The 25,430-nt window shown below is 46.5% G+C and overlaps 1 protein-coding gene across 1 annotated transcript in view; it reads left to right on the top strand.

Annotated features, from left to right (window-relative positions):
• The window catches only part of LOC143274597 (branched-chain alpha-ketoacid dehydrogenase kinase-like), a 72,637-nt gene that overhangs the window by 18,508 nt on the left and 28,699 nt on the right, over window positions 1–25,430 (top strand). The window contains exons 3-9 of the mRNA XM_076578459.1: window positions 2,386–2,496; window positions 6,062–6,109; window positions 7,229–7,348; window positions 8,780–8,878; window positions 11,765–11,838; window positions 16,974–17,102; window positions 20,263–20,349. Coding sequence (XP_076434574.1) covers window positions 2,386–2,496; window positions 6,062–6,109; window positions 7,229–7,348; window positions 8,780–8,878; window positions 11,765–11,838; window positions 16,974–17,102; window positions 20,263–20,349 — 668 coding nt within the window. The remainder of the gene's footprint in view (window positions 1–2,385; window positions 2,497–6,061; window positions 6,110–7,228; window positions 7,349–8,779; window positions 8,879–11,764; window positions 11,839–16,973; window positions 17,103–20,262; window positions 20,350–25,430) is intronic.

Here is a 25,430-nt window from a genome sequence, read left to right as displayed (position 1 = left end):
CGTTGGACTTGTGATCCAGTGTTGACCTGTGATCAGGGCGTTGGACTTGTGATCCATTGTTCACCTGTGATCAGGGCGTTGGACTTGTGATCCAGTGTTGACCTGTGATGAGGGCGTTGGACTTGTGATCCAGTGTTGACCTGTGATGAGGGCGTTGGACTTGTGATCCAGTGTTGACCTGTGATGAGGGCGTTGGACTTGTGATCCAGTGTTGACCTGTGATCAGGGCGTTGGACTTGTGATCCAGTGTTGACCTGTGATGAGGGCGTTGGACTTGTGATGCAGTGTTGACCTGTGATGAGGGTTCAGGCTTGTATCCAGGGTGTTGACCTGTGGACAGCACCGTTGATTGCTGATCCAGGTGATGTGATGGGGTCTGACTTGTTGGATGAGGATTGGACCTGTGATCAGGCCGTTGGACATTGTGTGAATCCAATGTTGACCTGTGATCAGGGCGTTGGACTTGTGATCCAGTGTTGACCTGTGATGAGGGCGTTGGACTTGTGATGCAGTGTTGACCTGTGATGAGGGCGTTGGACTTGTGATCCAGTGTTGACCTGTGATGAGGGTTCAAGGCCGCCTTTCGGCATGGTGTTGTGTCCTAGGGGACAGCACCTTCCTCCGATTCTCCTCACTCCAGGTGTGAGTGGGTACCTGACTTGTTTGGGGAGGAGAGGATTGGGCCACCTCCCTGTGCTGAGCCCTGGACACATTGAATGTGAATTCACAACCTCTTTGGTTGTCAAAGGCAAAGGAACCTTTAACCTTAAGTTAAAGTGAGTGGTAATGTTCACCTTTTGAAGACATTGTGAAACTTTGTCATGCCAGACATATGCCAATAAAGCAAGATGGGAGTTTGTCAGGGAAAAAAGGAAAGAAAATAAGAACTGAGGACAAGTAGGGAGGAAGGGATGGAGTCGACAGGTGGGGAGGGATGGGGTGGATGGACAGGTGGGGAGGGATAGGGTGGATGGACAGGTGGGGAGGGATGGGATGGATGGACAGGTGGGGAGGGATAGGGTGGATGGACAGGTGGGGAGGGATGGGGTGGATGGACAGGAGGGATAGGGTGGATGGACAGGAGGGATAGGGTGGATGGACAGGTGGGGAGGGATAGGGTGGATGGACAGGAGTGATAGGGTGGATGGACAGGTGGGATGGGGTGGATGGACAGGTGGGGAGGGATAGGGTGGATGGACAGGAGGGATGGGGTGGATGGACAGGTGGGGAGGGATAGGGTGGATGGACAGGTGGGGAGGGATAGGGTGGATGGACAGGAGGGATGGGGTGGATGGACAGGAGGGATGGGGTGGATGGACAGGTGGGGAGGGATAGGGTGGATGGACAGGAGGGATGGGGTGGATGGACAGGAGGGATGGGGTGGATGGACAGGAGGGATAGGGTGGATGGACAGGTGGGGAGGGATAGGGTGGATGGACAGGAGGGATGGGGTGGATGGACAGGAGGGATGGGGTGGATGGACAGGAGGGATAGGGTGGATGGACAGGTGGGGAGGGATGGGGTGGATGGACAGGTGGGGAGGGATAGGGTGGATGGACAGGTGGGAGGGATGGGGTGGATGGACAGGAGGGATGGGGTGGATGGACAGGAGGGATAGGGTGGATGGACAGGTGGGGAGGGATGGGGTGGATGGACAGGTGGGGAGGGATAGGGTGGATGGACAGGAGGGATGGCGTGGATGGACAGGAGGGATGGGGTGGATGGACAGGTGGGGAGGGATAGGATGGATGGACAGGAGGGATGGGGTGGATGGACAGGTGGGGAGGGATAGGGTGGATGGACAGGAGGGATGGGGTGGATGGACAGGTGGGGAGGGATAGGGTGGATGGACAGGAGGGATGGGGTGGATGGACAGGTGGGGAGGGATGGGATGGATGGACAGGAAGGATAGGGTGGATGGACAGGTGGGGAGGGATGGAGTGGATGGACAGGTGGGGAGGGATAGGGTGGATGGACAGGTGGGGAGGGATGGGGTGGATGGACAGGTGGGGAGGGATGGGGTGGATGGACAGGTGGGGAGGGATGGGGTGGATGGACAGGTGGGGAGGGATGGGGTGGATGGACAGGTGGGATGGGGTGGATGGATAGGAGAGATGGAGTGGATGGACAGGTGGGGAGGGATGGGGTGGATGGACAGGTGGGGAGGGATGGGGTGGATGGACAGGTGGGATGGGGTGGATGGATAGGAGAGATGGAGTGGATGGACAGGTGGGGAGGGATGGGGTGGATGGACAAGAGGGATGGGGTGGAACAGGTGGGAAGAGATGTGATGTATGTATTGTATGTAATGTGAAAATATATGCCTGTATGTATAGACTAAGTGAGACGTGTGGTGTGGTGTGGACAGCTGTGTATGTGTTTCAGAGAAGTGCCCAGTACCTGAGCAAAGAGCTGCCTGTTCGCATCGCTCACCGCATCGCTGGCTTTCGCCACCTGCCCTTCATTGTGGGTTGCAACCCCACCATACTGCAAGTGGTAGGTTCTGATATTGTGTTCCTCTACTGCAACCCCACCATATTGCAAGTGGTAGGTTCTGATATTGTGTCTACTGCAACCCCGCCATACTGCAAGTGGTAGGTTCTGATATTGTGTCTACTGCAACCCCGCCATACTGCAAGTGGTAGGTTCTGATATTGTGTCTACTGCAACCCCGCCATATTGCAAGTGGTAGGTTCTGATATTGTGTCTACTGCAACCCCACCATATTGCAAGTGGTAGGTTCTGATATTGTGTCTACTGCAACCCCGCCATACTGCAAGTGGTAGGTTCTGATATTGTGTCTACTGCAACCCCGCCATACTGCAAGTGGTAGGTTCTGATATTGTGTTCCTCTACTGCAACCCCACCATATTGCAAGTGGTAGGTTCTGATATTGTGTTCCTCTACTGCAACCCCGCCATACTGCAAGTGGTAGGTTCTGATATTGTGTTCCTCTACTGCAACCCCACCATATTGCAAGTGGTAGGTTCTGATATTGTGTCTACTGCAACCCTGCCATACTGCAAGTGGTAGGTTCTGATATTGTGTTCCTCTACTGCAACCCCACCATATTGCAAGTGGTAGGTTCTGATATTGTGTCTACTGCAACCCCGCCATACTGCAAGTGGTAGGTTCTGATATTGTGTTCTTCTACTGCAACCCCACCATACTGCATGTGGTAGGTTCTGATATTGTGTCTACTGTAACGCCGCCATACTGCAAGTGGTAGGTTCTGATATTGTGTCTACTGTAACGCCGCCATACTACAAGTGGTAGGTTCTGATATTGTGTCTACTGTATCGCCGCCATACTACAAGTGGTAGGTTCTGATATTGTGTCTACTGTAACGCCGCCATACTACAAGTGGTAGGTTCTGATATTGTGTCTACTGTAACGCCGCCATACTACAAGTGGTAGGTTCTGATATTGTGTCTACTGTAACGCCGCCATACTACAAGTGGTAGGTTCTGATATTGTTTCTAATGCAACCCCACCATACTGCAAGTGGTAGGTTCTGATATTGTGTCTACTGCAACCCCACCATACTGCAAGTGGTAGGTTCTGATATTGGGTCGCTCTGCATTGGTGTGCATGCCAGGGCAGCTTCTGTGATGGCAGTTGTGTTGTCTGCTTTGGGTACATTTTGGATGTGTGTGTGTGTGTGTGTGTGTGTGTGTGCAAGACCAGACATTGTTCACAAGTTGCTGTAGATCGCATGGACCATTATTACAACTGTCAGCTATCAGCTGGCACAGAACACATATCTTTTTGTGTCTACTTTGGGAAAAAGCATTTGAGCTGAAATTGATGCTGGCCCTGTTTCATTTCATTCCTCTTTGATGAGCAGTTTTTGTGCTGTCAGATGAATTATTCTCTGTGCCAGCTGCTCCTGACATCTGATAATGAATGTTTTCTCTGAATCAAAAGGCAGGACCAGCTGCAGTTTGTGTTTGTGGGCATTTTTGTTGGTGTTGTATTCGTTTGTTTGTCAGTCACTGTTATTTTTGTGGGATCTTTTTAGGAGTTATGGCTTCCATGAACACTGGAGCCTTTGTTTTTTTAAGGGGGTGATTAAATAATAGTTTGCAGACATCACACACACACACACACATGCATGCACATGCACACAATCACACACACACACACTCACCCATCCACACAGACACTCACACACACACACACACACACACACACACACACACACACACACACACACACACACACACACACACACACCTGTTTCATTAAATGACAACCCCATAGCCCTGACCCCAGTTGTCATGAAATGTTTAGAACGCATCGTCTTGAAACATGTTCTAGCATACACAACACCATTCCATGATTAATACCAGTTTGCATCCAGATCCAACTGGAGTACGACTGATGCCACACTTACACTCTTGTACCATGCATACACTCATCTGGAGAAACCAGATTCTTTAGTTTGCATTTTATTTATTGACTTTTCATCTGCATTTAACACCATTCAGCCACATCTCCTGGTCCGTAAGCTTCTTTCATTCAACATCAGTACAAACCTCATTTTATGGGTGAACAGTTTTCTTGTTCAGAGAACTCAGTCAGTCCATTTTGGACAAGCTCTGTCTTCTGTGAAGACAACTTCCACAGGTGCCCCTCAAGGTACAGTTTTTGCACCTGTTCTCTTCACATTGTATACAAATGACTGTACTGGCTCAGTCACAACTCCTTTAATTAAGTATTCTGATGACTCATCCCTGGGAGATCTTTCAAATTCTGATGCTGTTTATTTCGAGCAAGTTAAAAAAAATTTCCTCCTGGTGTAAAGATAACTATTTACATCTTAATGTTCAGAAAACTAAAGAAATGGTAACTGATTTCAGAAAAAGTGCCTCTCCAGTTCCTGACCTGTTCATCAATGATACAAAGGTTGAAAGAGCGCATGAATATAAATACCCACGGACTATTCGTGATAAGCTGAATTTTACTCCTAATACAAATTTTATTCACAAAAAATGCCAGTCTCACATCTGTTGTCTGCAGAAACTCAGAAACATCAGAGTAGACTTGAAAGTACTTCAAGGATTTTATAGATGTTTTATTGAGTCTGTGTTAACTTTCTCTTTTATGTGCTGGGATGGTGGTCTCGCTGTGAAGAATAAGAATATACTGAACCAGACTGTGAATGTGTGCAGTAAGGTCGTGGGAGTGAGACAGGACAGCTTGAGCGAACTGCACAATGCCAGAGTACGACAGAAAGCCAAATGCATTACAAGTGACAGCAGCCATACGCTGGCAAATTATTACCAACTCTTACCTTCAAGCAAACGCTTTGCTTCTGTGTCCCAAAATTTAAAACAAACAGAACCAAATGCAGCTTTATTCCAACCTCAGTTCAGCTGTTAAACAGCAATAATTAATAATCAGGTCTGTGATTAAAAAATGTATGCCAGAGTGTGTGCATGTGGAATGTGACATCTCAAATCAAAGTATTGTTGAATTGCATTGTTATTACATATCTTATGTCTACTTTTAGTATGCTGTTTTATGCCAGTTTTGTTCCTATCCTTTAACTGACTGCATTACACCTGTATGGCTGTGATGATGTATGTATGATTTACTCTAAGTTACCTTTTAAAAGTTTCTGTTGTTGTTTTCTGTTTTTCTGTGTCATCTGACGTAATGTGTTGTGGTTTACTTTTTGTTTTTCTGTGTCATCTGACATGATGTTCATGGTTTACTTTTTGTTTTTCTGTGGCCTCTGACATGATGTTCATGGTTTATTTTTTGTTTTTCTGTGGCCTCTGACATGATGTTCGTGGTTTTTTTGTTTTTCTGTGGCCTCTGACATGATGTTCATGGTTTATTTTTTGTTTTTCTGTGGCCTCTGACATGATGTTCATGGTTTATTTTTTGTTTTTCTGTGTCATCTGACATGATGTTCATGGTTTATTTTTTGTTTTTCTGTGTCATCTGACATGATTTCATGGTTTATTTTTTGTTTTTCTGTGGCCTCTGACATGATGTTCATGGTTTACTTTTTGTTTTTCTGTGTCATCTGACATGATGTTCATGGTTTCAGCACGAACTGTACATCCGGGCCTTTCACATCTTGTCCAGCTTTCCTGTGGTGAGTTTAACCCTTTGTGCGATGTCTGCACTGTACATTGTTTTGTATTTTACTCTTTCCTGTGGTGAGTTTAACCCTTTGTGTGATGTCTGCACTGTACATTGTTTTGTATTTTACAATCACTTTCCTGTGGTGAGTTTAACCCTTTGTGCGATGTCTGCACTGTACATTGTTTTGTATTTTACTCTTTCCTGTGGTGAGTTTAACCCTTTGTGTGATGTCTGCACTGTACATTGTTTTGTATTTTACAATCACTTTCCTGTGGTGGGTTTAACCCTTTGTGTGATGCATGCACTCTACATTGTTTTGTAGAGAATTCTTCTACCAAATTTTGCCAGGGGAATTTCTCCTTTTGCTGTTGGGTTCTTTTGCACAAAATATATCCTTAACACAGGACCTTCGTTCATTGTCTCATCCAAAAGAACTAGCATTCAGACCACCACCTAGGGTCTAGTGGAGGGTGAGAAAATGTTGGCAAGTGTGGGATTCAGTCTCACACACAGATCTCTGGCTGCCTGGCAGATGCATAGCACAGGCCACCAGTGCACACGGATGGTGAATGCAGGGTGGTCTGTGTGAACTGGGTCAAATATGGCAGCTCTGTCACTGATCACTTCTTCAGCTTTTGTGGCATTCATTTGTGGGGTGTGTGTGTGTGTGTGTGTGTGTGTGTGTGTGTGTGTGTGTGTGTGTGTGTGTGTGCATGCAAGTTTGTGTGTATATATGTGTGCTTTGTGTCTGACATGTTACAGTAAAGCTGTGAGAGAGGTTTGAAAGTGCAGTAAAATGTGCTATTATTATTATTATTATTATTGTTTTGGTTGTTCTTATTATTTAATTGTTAATTATCCTCTTTCACTAGTTCCCCCTAACTCTGTCTGTCTTATCTGCCTGTCTGTCTGTCCGTCTCTCTCTCCCTCTCTCACACACACGCACGCACGCACGCACACAGTTTACATGCAATTATTTCTCAACCACCCTTCCCTCTCCACCTCCTGTGTCCCCACTTCCTTCTCTCTGGATGCCCCCTCCCTGTTTTCCCCTCCCATGTAATATAATATCAAAGTGGAAAGAGGTTAGAGTGAAGACTCCTTCTCACACTGGGTTGTGGTGTCACAGATCAGCAGTCTGGAGGAGGAGGAGAAGTACTCCGAGACCCTGCGACAGCTGTTGGACGACCACAAGGATGTGGTCACTCTGCTGGCCGAGGGATTCAGTCAGGTCCGCAAACACATCACGGTCAGTGGTTCTCTTGTTTGCTGGTGGTTTGCGTCTTGTGGCATGGTCAGCAAAGGATGAGAAATGATGTTGAAGTGATTATGTGGAAAGACACTTCAAGGAAGTTAGTCAGCACCAGCCACTCAAAGCCAGCAGTCACCCCACTGGGTGTCAGGATCTATAATAATTTTTTATTTCAATCTCTTACATCTGTGTATTATAATTCTGCATTAGGTTTGTTTTATTTCATAATTCATTCCTTTCATTCATTCATGTGTAGATTGCTGTGTTGGGTGGAGGGCTAAGCTGACAGTCAAAATGCTGCAAGTTGGAATCGCTCAAACCCAGACATAAATATTGGTATTTTTACTGCCCATCTTAATTAAGATGTTGGTGTTGTGATGGTGTCAGTGCAGTGACAGACATCCCCCACCCCCATCCCCCCTCTTTCCTGGGCTGGTTATAACTCCCTGTGAGCCATATCACCAGAGGTGGTGTCAGTGTAGTGTTAGACTCCCCCCCCCCCCCTCCTCTTCCTGCAAAATTCCCTGGGATGGTTATAACTCCCTGTGGGCCATATCACCAGAGGTGGTGTCAGTGTAGTGTTAGACTCCCCCCCCCCCCCTCCTCCAAAATTCCCTGGGATGGTTATAACTCCCTGTGGGCCATATCACCAGAGGTGGTGTCAGTGTAGTGTTAGACTCCCCCCCCCCTCCTCCAAAATTCCCTGGGATGGTTATAACTCCCTGTCGGCCATATCACCAGAGGTGGTGTCAGTGTAGTGTTAGACTCCCCCCCCCCCCCCTCCTCCAAAATTCCCTGGGATGGTTATAACTCCCTGTGGGCCATATCACCAGAGGTGGTGTCAGTGTAGTGTTAGACTCCCCCCCCCCCCCCCTCCTCCAAAATTCCCTGGGATGGTTATAACTCCCTGTCGGCCATATCACCAGAGGTGGGCGTCAGTGGAAAACCGAAATGTAACTATGACTTAATGATTGTCTTGTCTGTTTTTTTTCTGTGTGTGCTTGTGCTATGTTCTGCTTTCTGCTTTCAGCCCTGTTGGGATCTGCATGACGTTAGACACACATATTACACGACGCTTTCTTTGAAGGCCTTGTTTCATGATGTCCCTCCGTGGACGCTGATGGACTTCTTGAAAGAAGTGAACATTTTTAATCAGATTTGAAGGTTTTAAACTATGGAAGTTTTTTTTAAACTTTGAGTGGAAAGTTTGAAGCGGTGATTCGTTTTAATTGTTTGTTTTTTACCCATGTAGTAGTTATTAACGTGGCAATAGCCTTGAGATGGCCTTAGTGGTCGGCGAGGCTCTAAGCACCATAATTTCATTTCATTCTGCTTTCAGCCTGTCATGGCATGTATTTGAACAGTGATGTTCATGTTCTGTGTTTTGGCCTGGTTGTTGAGTGGTGAGGGTGGTGTGTGTGTTGACAGGATGAGAACTTGATCCGCACATTCCTGGACCGAACTCTGACCTCTCGCCTGGGGATCCGAATGCTGGCTGAACATCACCTGTCTCTGCACGACGAGAAGGTCAGTCAGTCCATCAGTGAGTGAGTCGGTCAGTCAGTGTGAGTGTGAGAATGAGTCAGTCGGTCAGTGTGAGTGTGATAATGAGTCGGTCAGTCAGTGAGTGTGAGAATGAGTCGGTCAGTCAGTGTGAGTGTGATAATGAGTCAGTCAGTGAGTGTGAGAATGAGTCGGTCAGTCAGTGAGTGTGAGAATGAGTCAGTCGGTCAGTGTGAGTGTGAGAATGAGTCGGTCAGTCAGTGTGAGAATGAGTCAGTCAGTCAGTGTGAGAATGAGTCGGTCAGTCAGTGTGAGAATGAGTCGGTCAGTCAGTGTGAGTGTGATAATGAGTCAGTCAGTCTGTGTGAGAATGAGTCGGTCAGTCAGTGAGTGTGAGAATGAGTCGGTCAGTCAGTGAGTGTGAGAATGAGTCGGTCAGTTAGAATGAGTCGGTCAGTCAGTGTGAGAATGAGTCGGTCAGTCAGTGAGTGTGAGAATGAGTCGGTCAGTCAGTCAGTGTGAGAATGAGTCGGTCAGTCAGTGTGAGAATGAGTCGGTCAGTGAGTGTGAGAATGAGTCGGTCAGTCAGTCAGTGTGAGAATGAGTCGGTCAGTGAGTGTGAGAATGAGTCGGTCAGTCAGTCAGTGTGAGAATGAGTCGGTCAGTCAGTCAGTGTGAGAATGAGTCGGTCAGTCAGTCAGTGTGAGAATAAGTCGGTCAGTCAGTCAGTGTGAGAATGAGTCGGTCAGTGAGTGTGAGAATGAGTCGGTCAGTCAGTCAGTGTGAGAATGAGTCGGTCAGTGAGTGTGAGAATGAGTCGGTCAGTCAGTGAGTCAGTCAGGGCTCCCACTTTTCCATGAATTCATGGATTACAGCAAAAAGTAAAAATGATATTCAGAAAAAAAAGAAAGAAAACCAAAAAAACTCAGCCCCCAAAAAAGTGTCACTTGGATCCTGGAAGCACTGGCAGTGTGCGCTAGCAGACGAAGCAGAAATCAGGAAATTTCCCGTAAAAATCTGTTTCATGAGAGCAGGTGGTCGCTATTAATTTTTGTCAGACTGGTTGAATTCAAAAGCAAGGAAAAATGTCACGCTCTGACATCATGGTGTCGGCAAGATGCTGCAAAAGTTAAAATTTATGGCAGGAAGTGCTATATATGTGCTCCATTTTGTGTCAGATTGCATCATTTTAAATGAAAATTTCAAATTGTTTTCCTCAGTTGGAGTCCTGGTTGATGAGTCAGTGACAGTGAGTCTCCCCCTTCACTGATTTATTTTGCAAAGCATTCCCTTCGCTTTGTTTCAAAGTCACATTTTTCAAAAAATTATTTCATGATGATAAATTGAATAAGCAACAACTGCTTTTCTTTTTTTTAGTTGACGCCTAACCATATATGAAAAGAAAAGAAAAAACAACCAAAAAGAAAACATCAGTTGTGTGTGTGTGCTTGGATGGCTGTCTTTTCATGAGAGCAGCCCGAATTTCACACAGAGAAATCTGTTGTGATAAAAAGAACAAAAAGAAATACAAATACAAATTTTGGTGTGCTGTGCTTGAGTCATGGGAATGGAGAGGGTACAGTACAGTGAGTTGCATTGTGCAGTACTGTATGTGCGACAAGAAAAGGAAATGATTATTTGTGGTTTAAGAGTGTCCTGGACACTCTTAAACCACAAATAATCATTTCCTTTTCTTGTCGCACATACAGGAGTAACTAGTGTGTCAGTACAGAAAACACAACAACAATAAGAAGGGAAAAAAAAGGAAGATGAGTGCGGAATGTGTTGTGTTGTAAGCAGCGGGGTTGGAGGTTCACGTGCTGACAGACTGTCATTCTTTGTTGGGTTTTTTTGCATGCTGTGTTTTTTTTAGTTTTTTTTTGTTTTTTTGTGTTTTTTTTCACTTTTGTGAACTGTTTTTTTGGTGTTGATTTTTTTTTTAACCTCTTCCATGGACCATGCAACATGTTGCACTTTGTCATCAGTGTTTAGCTCCCTACACCCCCCCCCCCCCTCCCCCCCATTCCTCCCCCTTTTTTTGTCTCTCTGACCTGCCCACTGAACCTGTCGTACCATTATTTTTATTTATTTTTTTAAGATAAATATTGATATTCATGTTTCTTTTGTTATATGGTTTTTGTGGGCTAGTGTTTTGCTGGTTTCATATAATGCTGACTTTCAAAGATAATGGGAATATAATGGAAATATGATAGATTATTTTGTGTGCACATATATAATTATACATGCACATTCACACACACAAACACACACACACACACACTGACTCTCTCTCTCTCTCACAGACACACACACACAAGGACCTATGCACCTAACATATGGAACATATATGATGATAGTGAGGACAAGATAAACTGAAAGAATACCAAGATGTAAAACACAACAAAGGTTAAACAACAACAACAACATCAACAACATGGTTAGTGGAACAACAACACGGTGAATGGAACAACAACAGCGACAACTACAGCAGCAGCAACAACATGGTTAGTGGATCAGCGACAACAACAACATGGTTAGTGGAACAACAGGAACAACAGCAACATGGTTAGTGGAACAACAACAACATGGTTAGTAGAACAACAACAACAACAACAACAACATGGCAAGTGGAACAACAATAACAACAACATGGCAAGTGGAACAACAACAACATGGTGAATGCAACAACAACATGATTAGTGGAACAACAACAACAACAACATGATTAGTGGAACAACAACAACAACATGGTGAATGGAACAACAACAATAACAACAACATGGTTAGTAGAACAACAGCAGCAACATGGCAAGTGGAGCAACAGGTTAGTGGAACAACAACAGCAACAACAACATGGTAAGTGGAACAGCAACAACAACAAGAACAACATGGTGAATGTTGATGTTTCAGGCCAACCATGTGGGTGTGGTCAATGTTGCCTTCTCTCCCCGCAAGCTGATTGAGAAAAGGGGGCAGTTTGTCAGGTCAGTTACTGTCTCTGTCTCCTGTCTGTCTCTCCCTCTCTGTCTGTCTGTCTGTCTGATTTCCCGTCTGTCTCTCCCTCCCTGTCTGTCTGTCTCTCCCATTCTCACTTCTCCCACATCCTCTGCACAGATGATGAAGATGTCAGTAACATCCTGCATTTGTGAAGCATCTGAAGTCAAGTCAGAGACATGAAAGCATTGTGATCACTATGATCTTCATAAGATTAAAAGATTAAAAGAAATTTAATCCGTATGTCCCTTTTGGGTTGTGCAGGATATGTAACAAAACATTCACACTGGATGACACCTGTGTTCTAACAATGATCACTTCACCCCCACAGATATATTTTCTCCACCTCCACTAGACCTTGAGTGGTGGTCTGGACGCTAGTCATTCGGGTGAGATGATAAACCGAGGTCCCATGCGCAACATGCACTTAGTGCAAATAAAAGAACCCACGGCAACGAAAGGGTTGTTTCTGGCAAAATTCTGTAGAAAAAATCCACTTCGATAGGAAAACACAAAAAAACTGCATGCAGGAAAAAAAAGAGGGGGTGGCCCTCTCAGTGTGGCGACACGCTCTCCCTGGGGAGAGCAGCCTGAATTTCACACAGAGAAATGTGTTGTGACAAAGAAAGAGAAATACAATACAATACAATACAAATACAATTTCAAACCATACAATCCTCAACCTCCTTCCATCATCCCTCCCCCTCCCCCCACCCCCGGCCCCCAGTGCAAACAAAAACAAATCACCTGTTCCCCCCTTCCCTGCAGTGTTGGGCACAACTGTAGGAAATCTCACAAAAACATGTGCGCGTAGCTTGTTTGGAAGTACGCAAGATAGGATATGTTGCAGTTTCACTATATCATATCACCAGATATTCAGCAGTTTATCATAATCACCAGATACTGAACAGTTAATCATGATCACCAGATATTCAACAGTTTATCATAATCACCAGATACTGAACAGTTAATGATAATCACCAGATATTCGACAGTTTATCATAATCACCAGATACTGAACAGTTAATGATAATCACCAGATATTCAACAGTTTATCATAATCACCAGATACTGAACAGTTAATCATAATCACCAGATATTCAACAGTTTATCATAATCACCAGATATTCAACAGTTTATCATTATCATCAGATATTGATAAGTTAATCAGAAAAAAGTATGGCTGTGTACATGTATGTTTACATGAAGGGAAGATCTTTCATTCACATTTATTTTCTCTTCATTTCTCTCTGGTCTCACACTTTTTTTCTGGGTGGTTGGAAATATTTTTGTGCTTCTGTACATAGCATTCAAATATTGTTTGGTTTTTTTCATTTGATGATTATATTGATCTTTGCTGTCTGCTGTGACCCATGACGTGTATTTATTTTCGCTTTTCTCATATATGTTGACACACCCCTTTATGAAGGGCCATGACCTGCATTTGAATAAACCATCTGAGTCCCACTCTCTGTCTCTCTCTCTCTCTCTGTCTCTCTCTCTGTCTCTCTTTTTTTCTCTTAATCATCTATCTGCTCAAATGATAATGTTCATCTTTTTAATAACCATTTAAAAGTTTTCTTCTTTGCTCAGTGTTTTAGACATTGAAAAGCATGTATGGCTTATTCTTTTAAGTTGAATAAAAATGGCTTCTTTTGTATGTTCATTCATTCTCTGTGTTGTCTTGATGGATGTATCTTTGTCTCTGTCTCAGTCTGCCTGTCTCTCTCTGTAGCTGTCTCTTTGCCTGTGTGTGTGTGTGTGTGTGCGTGTGTGTGTACGTGTGCGTGTGCGTGTGTGTGTGTGTGACTCTGTATGTCATCAGACCGACAGATTTACATACACAGGCCAGCTTTTGTCCTGTAAACAGAGGCTCCCCATTTATTCAGCTGTCTTTTCCCAGATGGATTCACTCAGCTTTGTTTGGAACAGCACAACAGTGCACAGTTTTTTTGGGGGGTTTTTTGTTGTTTTTTTGGTGGTAGTTTTTGTTTTGTTTTGTTGAATTTTTAGGCTGTGTGTGCTGACTTGCGAGAGGACAAGAGAAAATACATAGTGCATGGGCAGGTCGTTCTCCTTGTTTAAAGTACTGCCAGGAACTTGGTTTTAGTTTTGTTTTTGAATTCTACCAACTTTTAGGGAGCATGGGGTGATACTGGGAGGGTTCTTGTACTTACCCAGCGAGTGGGGAGTGTGTTCATGACTTGAATTATCATCATTATTTAGGGATTTGGGACTGCCCTGACCTACTTGTAAGGAGGACGGTGTAGGACTCTTAAACATTGAGGGGAGACAGTATAAAGCACAGATGTTTTGGACTGTTCCATCGTGTAGGGGAGACAGTATAAAGCACAGATGATTTGGACTGTTCCGTCTTGTAGGGGAGATAGTATAAAGCACAGATGTTTTGGACTGTTCCGTCTTGTAGTGGAGACAGTATAAAACACAGATGTTTTGGACTGTTCCGTCTTGTAGTGGAGACAGTATAAAGCACAGATGTTTTGGACTGTTCCATCTTGTAGGGGAGACAGTATAAAGCTCAGACGTTTTGGACTGTTCCATCTTGTAGTGGAGACAGTATAAAGCTCAGACGTTTTGGACTGTTCCATCTTGTAGGGGAGACAGTATAAAACACAGATGTTTTGGACTGTTCCATCTTGTAGTGGAGACAGTATAAAACTCAGATGTTTTGGACTGTTCCATCTTGTAGTGGAGACAGTATAAAGCACAGATGTTTTGGACTGTTCCGTCTTGTAGTGGAGACAGTATAAAGCACAGATGTTTTGGACTGTTCCGTCTTGTAGTGGAGACAGTATAAAGCACAGATGTTTTGGACTGTTCCGTCTTGTAGTGGAGACAGTATAAAACACAGATGTTTTGGACTGTTCCGTCTTGTAGGGGAGACAGTATAAAACACAGATGTTTTGGACTGTTCCGTCTTGTAGGGGAGACAGTATAAAACACAGATGTTTTGGACTGTTCCGTCTTGTAGTGGAGACAGTATAAAACACAGATGTTTTGGACTGTTCCGTCTTGTAGTGGAGACAGTATAAAGCACAGATGTTTTGGACTGTTCCGTCTTGTAGTGGAGACAGTATAATACACAGATGTTTTGGACTGTTCCGTCTTGTAGTGGAGACAGTATAAAGCACAGATGTTTTGGACTGTTCCGTCTTGTAGTGGAGACAGTATAAAGCACAGATGTTTTGGACTGTTCCGTCTTGTAGTGGAGACAGTATAAAGCACAGATGTTTTGGACTGTTCCGTCTTGTAGTGGAGACAGTATAAAACACAGATGTTTTGGACTGTTCCGTCTTGTAGTGGAGACAGTATAAAGCACAGATGTTTTGGACTGTTCCATCTTGTAGGGGAGACAGTATAAAGCTCAGACGTTTTGGACTGTTCCATCTTGTAGTGGAGACAGTATAAAGCTCAGACGTTTTGGACTGTTCCATCTTGTAGGGGAGACAGTATAAAACACAGATGTTTTGGACTGTTCCATCTTGTAGTGGAGACAGTATAAAACACAGATGTTTTGGACTGTTCCGTCTTGTAGTGGAGACAGTATAAAACACAGATGTTTTGGACTGTTCCGTCTTGTAGTGGAGACAGTATAAAGCACAGATGTTTTGGACTGTTCCGTCTTGTAGTGGAGACAGTATAAAACACAGATGTTTTGGACTGTTCCGTCTTGTAGGGGAGATAGTATAAAGCACAGATGTTTTGGACTGTTCCGTCTTGTAGGGGAGACAGTATAAAGCTCAGATGTTTTGGACTGTTCCGTCTTGTAGTGGAGACAGTATAATACACAGATGTTTTGGACTGTTCCGTCTTGTAGTGGAGACAGTATAAAGCACAGATGTTTTGGACTGTTCCGTCTTGTAGTGGAGACAGTATAAAACACAGATGTTTTGGACTCACCTGCCTTATTGGGTTGTGTTATTATGTGTTTGGGAGGAGGGGGAGCTGGATAACACATACATGTTGGACTGTGAATGGTCTTGACATGTGAATCATCTTGACATGTGATATGAATGGTCCTGACATTATTATTATTATTTGTATTATTATTGTCATCATTATTATTATTATTATTATTATTGTCATCATCATTATTATTATGAGCATTTATGCCTAATCTTGAAAATAAGCCCTATGCATTCACAAATAGATCAAACACTTAATATCAAAAAGGAAAAATTGAACACAAAATACCAAAAATTATTAAGAATTATTCATCCCCCCCCCCCCCACACACACACACACACACGCACACAACACACAAGCACATGCGCATGCACACACATGCCATAGCACACAATCATAAACAGAATTATAGTCAAAAATACAAGCAACAAATTCTGAAACTCTTTCTCTCATGTGATGTGAATGGTTTTGACATGTGAACCATCTTCGCTTGTGGACGTAACTATTTACATGTCATGTGAACTGTCTTGACGTGTGAATGTATTGACACATAGAGTGAGTGAGTGAGGTGCAGATTACGTTTCCTGTGGAGGTACCCACAGTGATAAGTGATCATGAGTGTGTGTATATGTGTGTATGCCATGGGTGGTTGTGTGTGTTGACGTGGATGTGTGTGTGTTGGCGTGGATGTGTGTGTGTTGATGTGTGTGTGTGTTGACGTGGATGTATGTGTGTTGATGTGTGCGTGTGCTGTGTTGATGTGTGCGTGTGCTGTGTGTGTATGTTGACGTGGATGTGTGTGTGTTGATGTGTGCGTGTACTGTGTGTGTGTGTGTGTGCTGTGTTGATGTGTGTGTGTGTTGACGTGGATGTGTGTGTGTTGATGTGTGCGTGTGCTGTGTGTGTGTGTTGACGTGGATGTGTGTGTGTTGATGTGTGCGTGTGCTGTGTTGATGTGTGTGTGTGCTGTGTGTGTGTGTGTTGACGTGGATGTGTGTGTGTTGATGTGTGTGTTGACGTGGATGTGTGTGTTGACATGGATGTGTGTGTTGATGTGTGCGTGTGCTGTGGATGTGTGTGTTGATGTGTGCGTGTGCTGTGTGTGTGTGTTGACGTGGATGTGTGTGTTGATGTGTGCGTGTGCTGTGTGTGTGACGTGGATGTGTGTGTGTTGATGTGTGCTGTGTGTGTGTGTCAGGTCGATCTGTGAGGGGAAGTTTGGCAAGGCTCCGGACATCGTGGTGAACGGCCACCTGAACACCACCTTCCCCTACATCCCTCCCCCTCTGGAGTACATCCTCACTGAGCTGCTGAAGAACGCCCTCAGGTACCGACTCCATAGGTCATCCTGGTTGTGGTGTTTGCTGCTGTCCCGTCATCTGCACCATCTGTCCTGGTGGTGGTGTTTGTTGCTGTCCTACCATCTGCACCATCTGTCCTGGTTGTGGTGTTTGTTGCTGTCCCATCATCTGCACCATCTGTCCTGGTTGTGGTGTTTGTTGCTGTCCCACCATCTGCACCACCTTCCTGGTTGTGGTGTTTGTTGCTGTCCTACCATCTGCACCATCTGTCCTGGTTGTGGTGTTTGTTGTTGTCCCACCATCTGTCCTGGTTGTGGTGTTTGTTGCTGTCCCACCATCTGTCCTGGTTGTGGTGTTTGTTGCTGTCCCACCATCTGCACCATCTGTCCTGGTTGTGGTGTTTGTTGCTGTCCCACCATCTGCACCATCTGTCCTGGTTGTGGTGTTTGTTGCTGTCCCACCATCTGTCCTGGTTGTGGTGTTTGTTGCTGTCCCACCATCTGCACCATCTGTCCTGGTTGTGGTGTTTGTTGCTGTCCCATCATCTGCACCATCTGTCCTGGTTGTGGTGTTTGTTGCTGTCCCATCATCTGCACCATCTGTCCTGGTTGTGGTGTTTGTTGCTGTCCCATCATCTGCACCATCTGTCCTGGTTGTGGTGTTTGTTGTTGTCCCACCATCTGTCCTGGTTGTGGTGTTTGTTGCTGTCCCACCATCTGCACCATCTGTCCTGGTTGTGGTGTTTGTTGCTGTCCCATCATCTGCACCATCTGTCCTGGTTGTGGTGTTTGTTGCTGTCCCACCATCTGCACCACCTTCCTGGTTGTGGTGTTTGTTGCTGTCCTACCATCTGCACCATCTGTCCTGGTTGTGGTGTTTGTTGTTGTCCCACCATCTGTCCTGGTTGTGGTGTTTGTTGCTGTCCCACCATCTGCACCATCTGTCCTGGTTGTGGTGTTTGTTGCTGTCCCATCATCTGCACCATCTGTCCTGGTTGTGGTGTTTGTTGCTGTCCCACCATCTGCACCATCTGTCCTGGTTGTGGTGTTTGTTGCTGTCCCACCATCTGTCCTGGTTGTGGTGTTTGTTGCTGTCCCACCATCTGCACCATCTGTCCTGGTTGTGGTGTTTGTTGCTGTCCCATCATCTGCACCATCTGTCCTGGTTGTGGTGTTTGTTGCTGTCCCATCATCTGCACCATCTGTCCTGGTTGTGGTGTTTGTTGCTGTCCCATCATCTGCACCATCTGTCCTGGTTGTGGTGTTTGTTGTTGTCCCACCATCTGCACCATCTGTCCTGGTTGTGGTGTTTGTTGCTGTCCCACCATCTGCACCATCTGTCCTGGTTGTGGTGTTTGTTGCTGTCCCACCATCTGCACCATCTGTCCTGGTTGTGGTGTTTGTTGCTGTCCCACCATCTGCACCATCTGTCCTGGTTGTGGTGTTTGTTGCTGTCCCACCATCTGCACCATCTGTCCTGGTTGTGTTTGTTGCTGTCCCACCATCTGTCCTGGTTGTGGTGTTTGTTGCTGTCCCACCATCTGCACCATCTGTCCTGGTTGTGGTGTTTGTTGCTGTCCCACCATCTGTCCTGGTTGTGGTGTTTGTTGCTGTCCCATCATCTGTCCTGGTTGTGGTGTTTGTTGCTGTCCCACCATCTGCACCATCTGTCCTGGTTGTGGTGTTTGTTGCTGTCCCATCATCTGCACCATCTGTCCTGGTTGTGGTGTTTGTTGTTGTCCCACCATCTGCACCATCTGTCCTGGTTGTGGTGTTTGTTGCTGTCCCACCATCTGCACCATCTGTCCTGGTTGTGGTGTTTGTTGCTGTCCCACCATCTGCACTATCTGTCCTGGTTGTGGTGTTTGTTGCTGTCCCATCATCTGTCCTGGTTGTGGTGTTTGTTGCTGTCCCACCATCTGCACCATCTGTCCTGGTTGTGGTGTTTGTTGCTGTCCCATCATCTGCACCATCTGTCCTGGTTGTGGTGTTTGTTGTTGTCCCACCATCTGCACCATCTGTCCTGGTTGTGGTGTTTGTTGCTGTCCCACCATCTGCACCATCTGTCCTGGTTGTGGTGTTTGTTGCTGTCCCACCATCTGCACCATCTGTCCTGGTTGTGGTGTTTGTTGCTGTCCCATCATCTGCACCATCTGTCCTGGTTGTGGTGTTTGTTGCTGTCCCACCATCTGTCGTGGGTCTGGTGTTGGTTGCTGTCCCACCATCTGTCCTGGTTGTGGTGTTTGTTGCTGTCCCATCATCTGCACCATCTGTCCTGGTTGTGGTATTTGTTGCTGTCCCACCATCTGCACCATCTGTCCTGGTTGTGGTGTTTGTTGCTGTCCCACCATCTGCACCATCTGTCCTGGTTGTGGTGTTTGTTGCTGTCCCACCATCTGCACCATCTGTCCTGGTTGTGGTGTTTGTTGCTGTCCCACCATCTGCACCATCTGTCCTGGTTGTGTTTGTTGCTGTCCCACCATCTGCACCATCTGTCCTGGTTGTGGTGTTTGTTGCTGTCCCACCATCTGCACCATCTGTCCTGGTTGTGGTGTTTGTTGCTGTCCCACCATCTGCACCATCTGTCCTCTTGGTTGTTTCTTTGCTGCTGTCTTGCTGCCCCATCGTCTGCTCCATTAAAGTGGCATTCCTCGCACGCTGCTCGTTCTGAGTTCCCTGACCAAGAGTCTTTTTGTTTTGGGTTGTTTTTCAGTGTGTGCACTGAACTTGTGGGATTGTATCTTGTCTTGTATTGGCTGTTCAGAGTTTGTGTGCGGCTTGCAAACCACTGGCCAGCCCAAGAAACATGCAGCAGAAGTAGTGGATTTAACTTTAATCAAATGATGTTTTTTTTATGTGATTTGTTTATTTTGTTTGATTATTTTATTTTATTTTATGTTAATGGTTTATGCATACAAACCCAAGTTAGGCTCTCAAGAATGGAGAAAAAGTGTGGAGGCTGTGGCAGTGTTGTTTTTATAATGTGACACATTCCTGTCTCCCTTCAGTTATTTTCTGCAGCGTTGTCAGAAGAAAACGTGGTACAGTTATCTTTGGCATGTTGATCTCTCTTTCTGTCTCTCATGTTCACACACACGCACATACCCCCACCCCCGCCTCCCCCAAACCCCCCGCTCCCACCCCCCACCCCGACAGCACGCAGTGACGGAGGGCAGTGTTGTTTCAGGGCCACAGTGGAGACTCACGCTGACGTGGGACCCATGCCTGAAGTGGTGGTCACCCTGGCCAGCAACGACAACGACTTCGTCATCAGGTCAGACACTGTGGGAGGGGGGGTGGTGGGGGGGGAACAGGGAGAGAGGAGGAGAGACAGAGATAGACTGGGCACAGACGCTTGAGTCAGTTGGCTTAAGATGGAGGAGGAGAAGAGAGGGGTTCTCTTTGAGTTGAGGTGTGTGTCACTATGTGTTAGATTTGGGTGTGTGTCACTGTGTGTTAGATTTGGGTGTGTGTCACTGTGTGTTAGATTTGGGTGTGTGTCACTGTGTGTTAGATTTGGGTGTGTGTCACTGTGTGTTAGATTTGGGTGTGTGTCACTATGTGTTAGATTTGGGTGTGTGTCACTGTGTGTTAGATTTGGGTGTGTGTCACTGTGTGTTAGATTTGGGTGTGTGTCACTATGTGTTAGATTTGGGTGTGTGTCACTGTGTGTTAGATTTGGGTATGTGTCACTGTGTGTTAGATTTGGGTGTGTGTCACTGTGTGTTAGATTTGGGTGTGTGTCACTGTGTGTTAGATTTGGGTGTGTGTCACTGTGTGTTAGATTTGGGTGTGTGTCACTGTGTGTTAGATTTGGGTGTGTGTGTGTGTGTGTGTGTTAGATTTGGGTGTGTGTGTGTGTCACTGTGTGTTAGATTTGGGTGTGTGTCACTGTGTGTTAGATTTGGGTGTGTGTGTGTGTCACTGTGTGTTAGATTTGGGTGTGTGTCACTGTGTGTTAGATTTGGGTGTGTGTCACTGTGTGTTAGATTTGGATGTGTGTGTGTGTCACTGTGTGTTAGATTTGGGTGTGTGTCACTGTGTGTTAGATTTGGGTGTGTGTCACTGTGTGTTAGATTTGGGTGTGTGTCACTGTGTGTTAGATTTGGGTGTGTGTCACTATGTGTTAGATTTGGGTGTGTGTCACTGTGTGTTAGATTTGGGTGTGTGTCACTGTGTGTTAGATTTGGGTGTGTGTCACTATGTGTTAGATTTGGGTGTGTGTCACTGTGTGTTAGATTTGGGTATGTGTCACTGTGTGTTAGATTTGGGTGTGTGTCACTGTGTGTTAGATTTGGGTGTGTGTCACTGTGTGTTAGATTTGGGTGTGTGTCACTGTGTGTTAGATTTGGGTGTGTGTGTGTGTGTGTGTGGTAGATTTGGGTGTGTGTGTGTGTCACTGTGTGTTAGATTTGGGTGTGTGTCACTGTGTGTTAGATTTGGGTGTGTGTGTGTCACTGTGTGTTAGATTTGGGTGTGTGTCACTGTGTGTTAGATTTGGGTGTGTGTGTGTGTCACTGTGTGTTAGATTTGGGTGTGTGTCACTGTGTGTTAGATTTGGGTGTGTGTCACTGTGTGTTAGATTTGGGTGTGTGTCACTGTGTGTTAAATTTAGGTGTGTGTCACTGTGTGTCAGATTTAGGAGTGTGTCCCCCCTTGCCCCCTCCCCCCCCCACACACACACACTAAAAAAAGACACCATATCATTGATATAAGGCATTTTGGCAAAGAAAAAAAATCATTACCAGTATTTATTTTGGAACTGGCAAGGACTATGGCTTCAGATGTCAGCTCTCTTTCACTGATCACACATGAACATGGACTGGACAGTGTAACAATAACAGAAAAGACAGCTCCATTCCTCACATAACTTCCCAAACCCTCTCCGCTTCCCCCCCCCTCCCCCCACTGACCCCATGTGCTGTTCTCTATAGCATGTTCATGCATGATGTGTGCATCTATACACAGAGATTCTTGGATAGACATTAAGTAATGCTTCGGGTTTGAATTATTCATTAATCTCTCTTCAGGATGTACCTCGTATGACTACAGACGATGTCAGCAACTCCTTGTGTGTGTGTCCACAGAGGATCAGATTAAATCCTGTTGCTTGTTACAGCTCATCCAGTGGTATGGAGGCCTTGTCAGGGTCACACACACACCGGGAGGCCAAAGGGGGTGTTCCTTCCCTGTTGTTTTTTTTTTGTGTGTGTGTTAGATTGACCCATTTATTTGTATTTCTTTTTATCACAACAGATTTCTCTGTGTGAAATTCGGGCTGCTCTCCCCAGGGAGAGCGCATCGCTACACTACAGCGCCACCCATTTTTTTGTATTTTTTCCTGCATACAATTTTATTTGTTTTTCCTATCGAAGTGGATTTTTCTACAGACTTTTGCCAGGAACAACCCTTTTGTTGCTGTGGGTTCTTTTATGTGCGCTAAGTGCATGCTGCATCCAGACCACCACTCAGGGCCTAGTGGAGGGGGAGAAAATATTGGCGGCTGAGCTGTGATTCGAACCAGCGCGCTCAGATTCTCTTGCTTCCTAGGTGGACACGTTACCTCCAGGTCATCACTCCAGACATTGCCTTCTTTCACAGAGCAGACCCCGTGTGAAACGTGAAAGACAAACCACACATGAAAACCGAAAATGGTCTGCTTGCTTGCCAAGGAAGGCGGCTTTGGGTCTGAGCCCAAGTTTCTGTGACACTGATTTCTGTCTTCACTGTGAGCCTGAGATGGGACAGAGACTTGGTTTTACAGGAAAGAGGCATCTTGTTGACTGTTGATTGCGCCAGCTAAACAGTGCTGGTGATGCATTCTTACAAAAGCTTTTTTTTTTCCTTTTGGTGTAAGTTAGGGAAACAAAATGGTGAATCATTTTTGTTCAAGCTGTTCACCTGTACTACATTTTCGATGGCTTTCAGAATCATGTTAAAGAGTCTACAGTTGTGTATCTGTTCATGCAGAAACACACACACACACACACACATATACACACACACGCACAAAAACTTTGAATAATAAACACAAGTGTGGATGATGAAGCTTCAGGAGTGATCTAGAACTTACCAGATGAAGAAGCTTGTGATGGGGATAAATGAACGGTGTGGTTGTCCATGATTGTGTGTTGACATCACAGCTCAAGGAATGAATGATGTGGTTGTCCATGATTGTGTGTTGACATCACAGCTCAAGGAATGAATGATGTGGTTGTCCATGATTGTGTGTTGACATCACAGCTCAAGGAATGAATGATGTGGTTGTCCATGATTGTGTGTTGACATCACAGCTCAGGGAATGAATGATGAGGTTGTCCATGATTGTGTGTTGACATCACAGCTCAGGGAATGAATGATGTGGTTGTCCATGATTGTGTGTTGACATCACAGCTCAGGGAATGAATGATGTGGTTCAGTCCATGATTGTGTGTCGATATCACAGCTCAGGGAATGAATGGTGTGCTTCAGTCCATGATTGTGTGTTGACATCACAGCTCTGCATTTTGGTGAGAAGAATTCCTGACATCCTGCACAATACACCCTTTCAAAAAAATTATATTTCAGTGTCAGGAAAAGAATCTAAAACAACTGGACAGAAACAATCCCCACAGAAACGTATTGCCACTAGTCACCTTGATCAGCTGCCCAGAACATCACAGTCACTTTCCATGAAAGACAGCATCCATTACAGGTGCCTCTCCCACAGTCCCATAATCCACATGGGGAGAGTTTTTCCGGGACGTGGTCACACACACAGACCTGGTGTTGGAGGACACGCCGAGCTTTGGGGGCACAAAGTCCACACAGGGGGGTGTGGGGGCACGGCACTCCTCAAGGTCAGAGATGTCGGACATGCCTGCCAGGGACTGACAGCTGGATGTACCCAGGGGATCCTCGTCCAGCTCGGCAATGTTCGTGCCGGGCCGCACCACGTCTGTCAGCTTCTGTATGGGTGGGAGGGGGTGGGTGGAGGAGCCTGGCTGGGGGTGGGGGTTGGGGGCGGAGAGGCTGGACTTGAGTTCGATGAGGTCTGCGAAGAACTCTGCGTCGTCCTCCATCCTGTCCCTGCAGTAGTCCAGCTGGTTGAGCGTGTCAGTGGAGGTGTGCTGACGTCGCAGGACCAGGTCGCCAGGCATGCCGATAGAGGGCAGCACGTGGTACTTACGCTGAGACACCAGCGGGTCGGAGGGCAGGATTCCCTCCAGGGGGTTGTACAGCTCCCGTGGCTTGTCGGGAAAGGAGGCGGTGGACGTGTTGGCCTGCAGAAAGGACAGCTCGCGGTCCAGTGAAGAGGGGTGGGTGGAGGGGTGGTGGGTGCGCACGACGTTGTAGCTGGTGGCAGGACGGGGGGCAGGGAGGTTGGTGAAGACGGCTGCCCATCCCTGCAGCCTGTCCTGGTATCCAGTGCTGTCCACGTGTGAAGATAGGGAGGAAGCCTCCCGCAGCAGGAGGGATGTCCGTGTGTTGCTCCGCTCCACACTCACGTCCGTCAGGCTGCTCACCGCTGAGCCTGGGCACCCCCGCCTGGGACCTGAACCTCCCTGCCTGGGACCTGAGCCCCCTGTCTTGGCCGCTAGGCCCCGCTCCATACTGCTGTGTCGCCGCCCTCCTCCGCTGTCGGACCATGACTCCTTCCACCGCTGCTGACCCATAGAGGTCATGGGGGCACCCGCTGCTCAGGGTGTGGAGAGGGTAGAGGTGGGCTTCACAGCTGTAGAGGTGTGGGTGGGCCCTCACAGTTGTAGAGGTGTGGGTGGGCCCTCAGAGTTGTAGAGTTTTAGGTGGGCCCTCACAGTTGTAGAGGGGTGGGTGGGCCCTCACAGTTGTAGAGGTGTGTGTGGGCCCTCACAGTTGTAGAGGTGTGGGTAGGCCCTCACAGTTGTAGAGGTGTGGGTAGGCCCTCACAGTTGTAGAGGGGTGGGTAGGCCCTCACAGTTGTAGAGGGGTGGGTGGGCCCTCACAGTTGTAGAGGGGTGGGTGGGCCCTCACAGTTGTAGAGGTGTGTGTGGGCCCTCACAGTTGTAGAGGTGTGGGTAGGCCCTCACAGTTGTAGAGGGGTGGGTGGGCCCTCACAGTTGTAGAGGGGTGGGTGGGCCCTCACAGTTGTAGAGGGGTGGGTGGGCCCTCACAGTTGTAGAGGGGTGGGTGGGCCCTCACAGCTGTAGAGGGGTGGGTGGGCCCTCACAGTTGTAGAGGGGTGGGTGGGCCCTCACAGTTGTAGAGTTGTTGTCCCTGATGGTGGTGACAGAAGTGGAAAACTGATCAGTTGGCTGGGAAGTCTTTATGTCTGGATCTTACTGCTGGCGCCACGTCTGGGTCTGTGGTGTCTCAGGAGTGATGTATTGTTGAAGA

Source organism: Babylonia areolata, chromosome 29, assembly GCF_041734735.1.
Source record: "Babylonia areolata isolate BAREFJ2019XMU chromosome 29, ASM4173473v1, whole genome shotgun sequence".
Lineage (NCBI taxonomy): Eukaryota > Metazoa > Mollusca > Gastropoda > Neogastropoda > Buccinidae > Babylonia > Babylonia areolata.
Note: the sequence above shows the minus strand (reverse complement) of the source record. Positions and strands in the feature narration are given on the sequence as shown.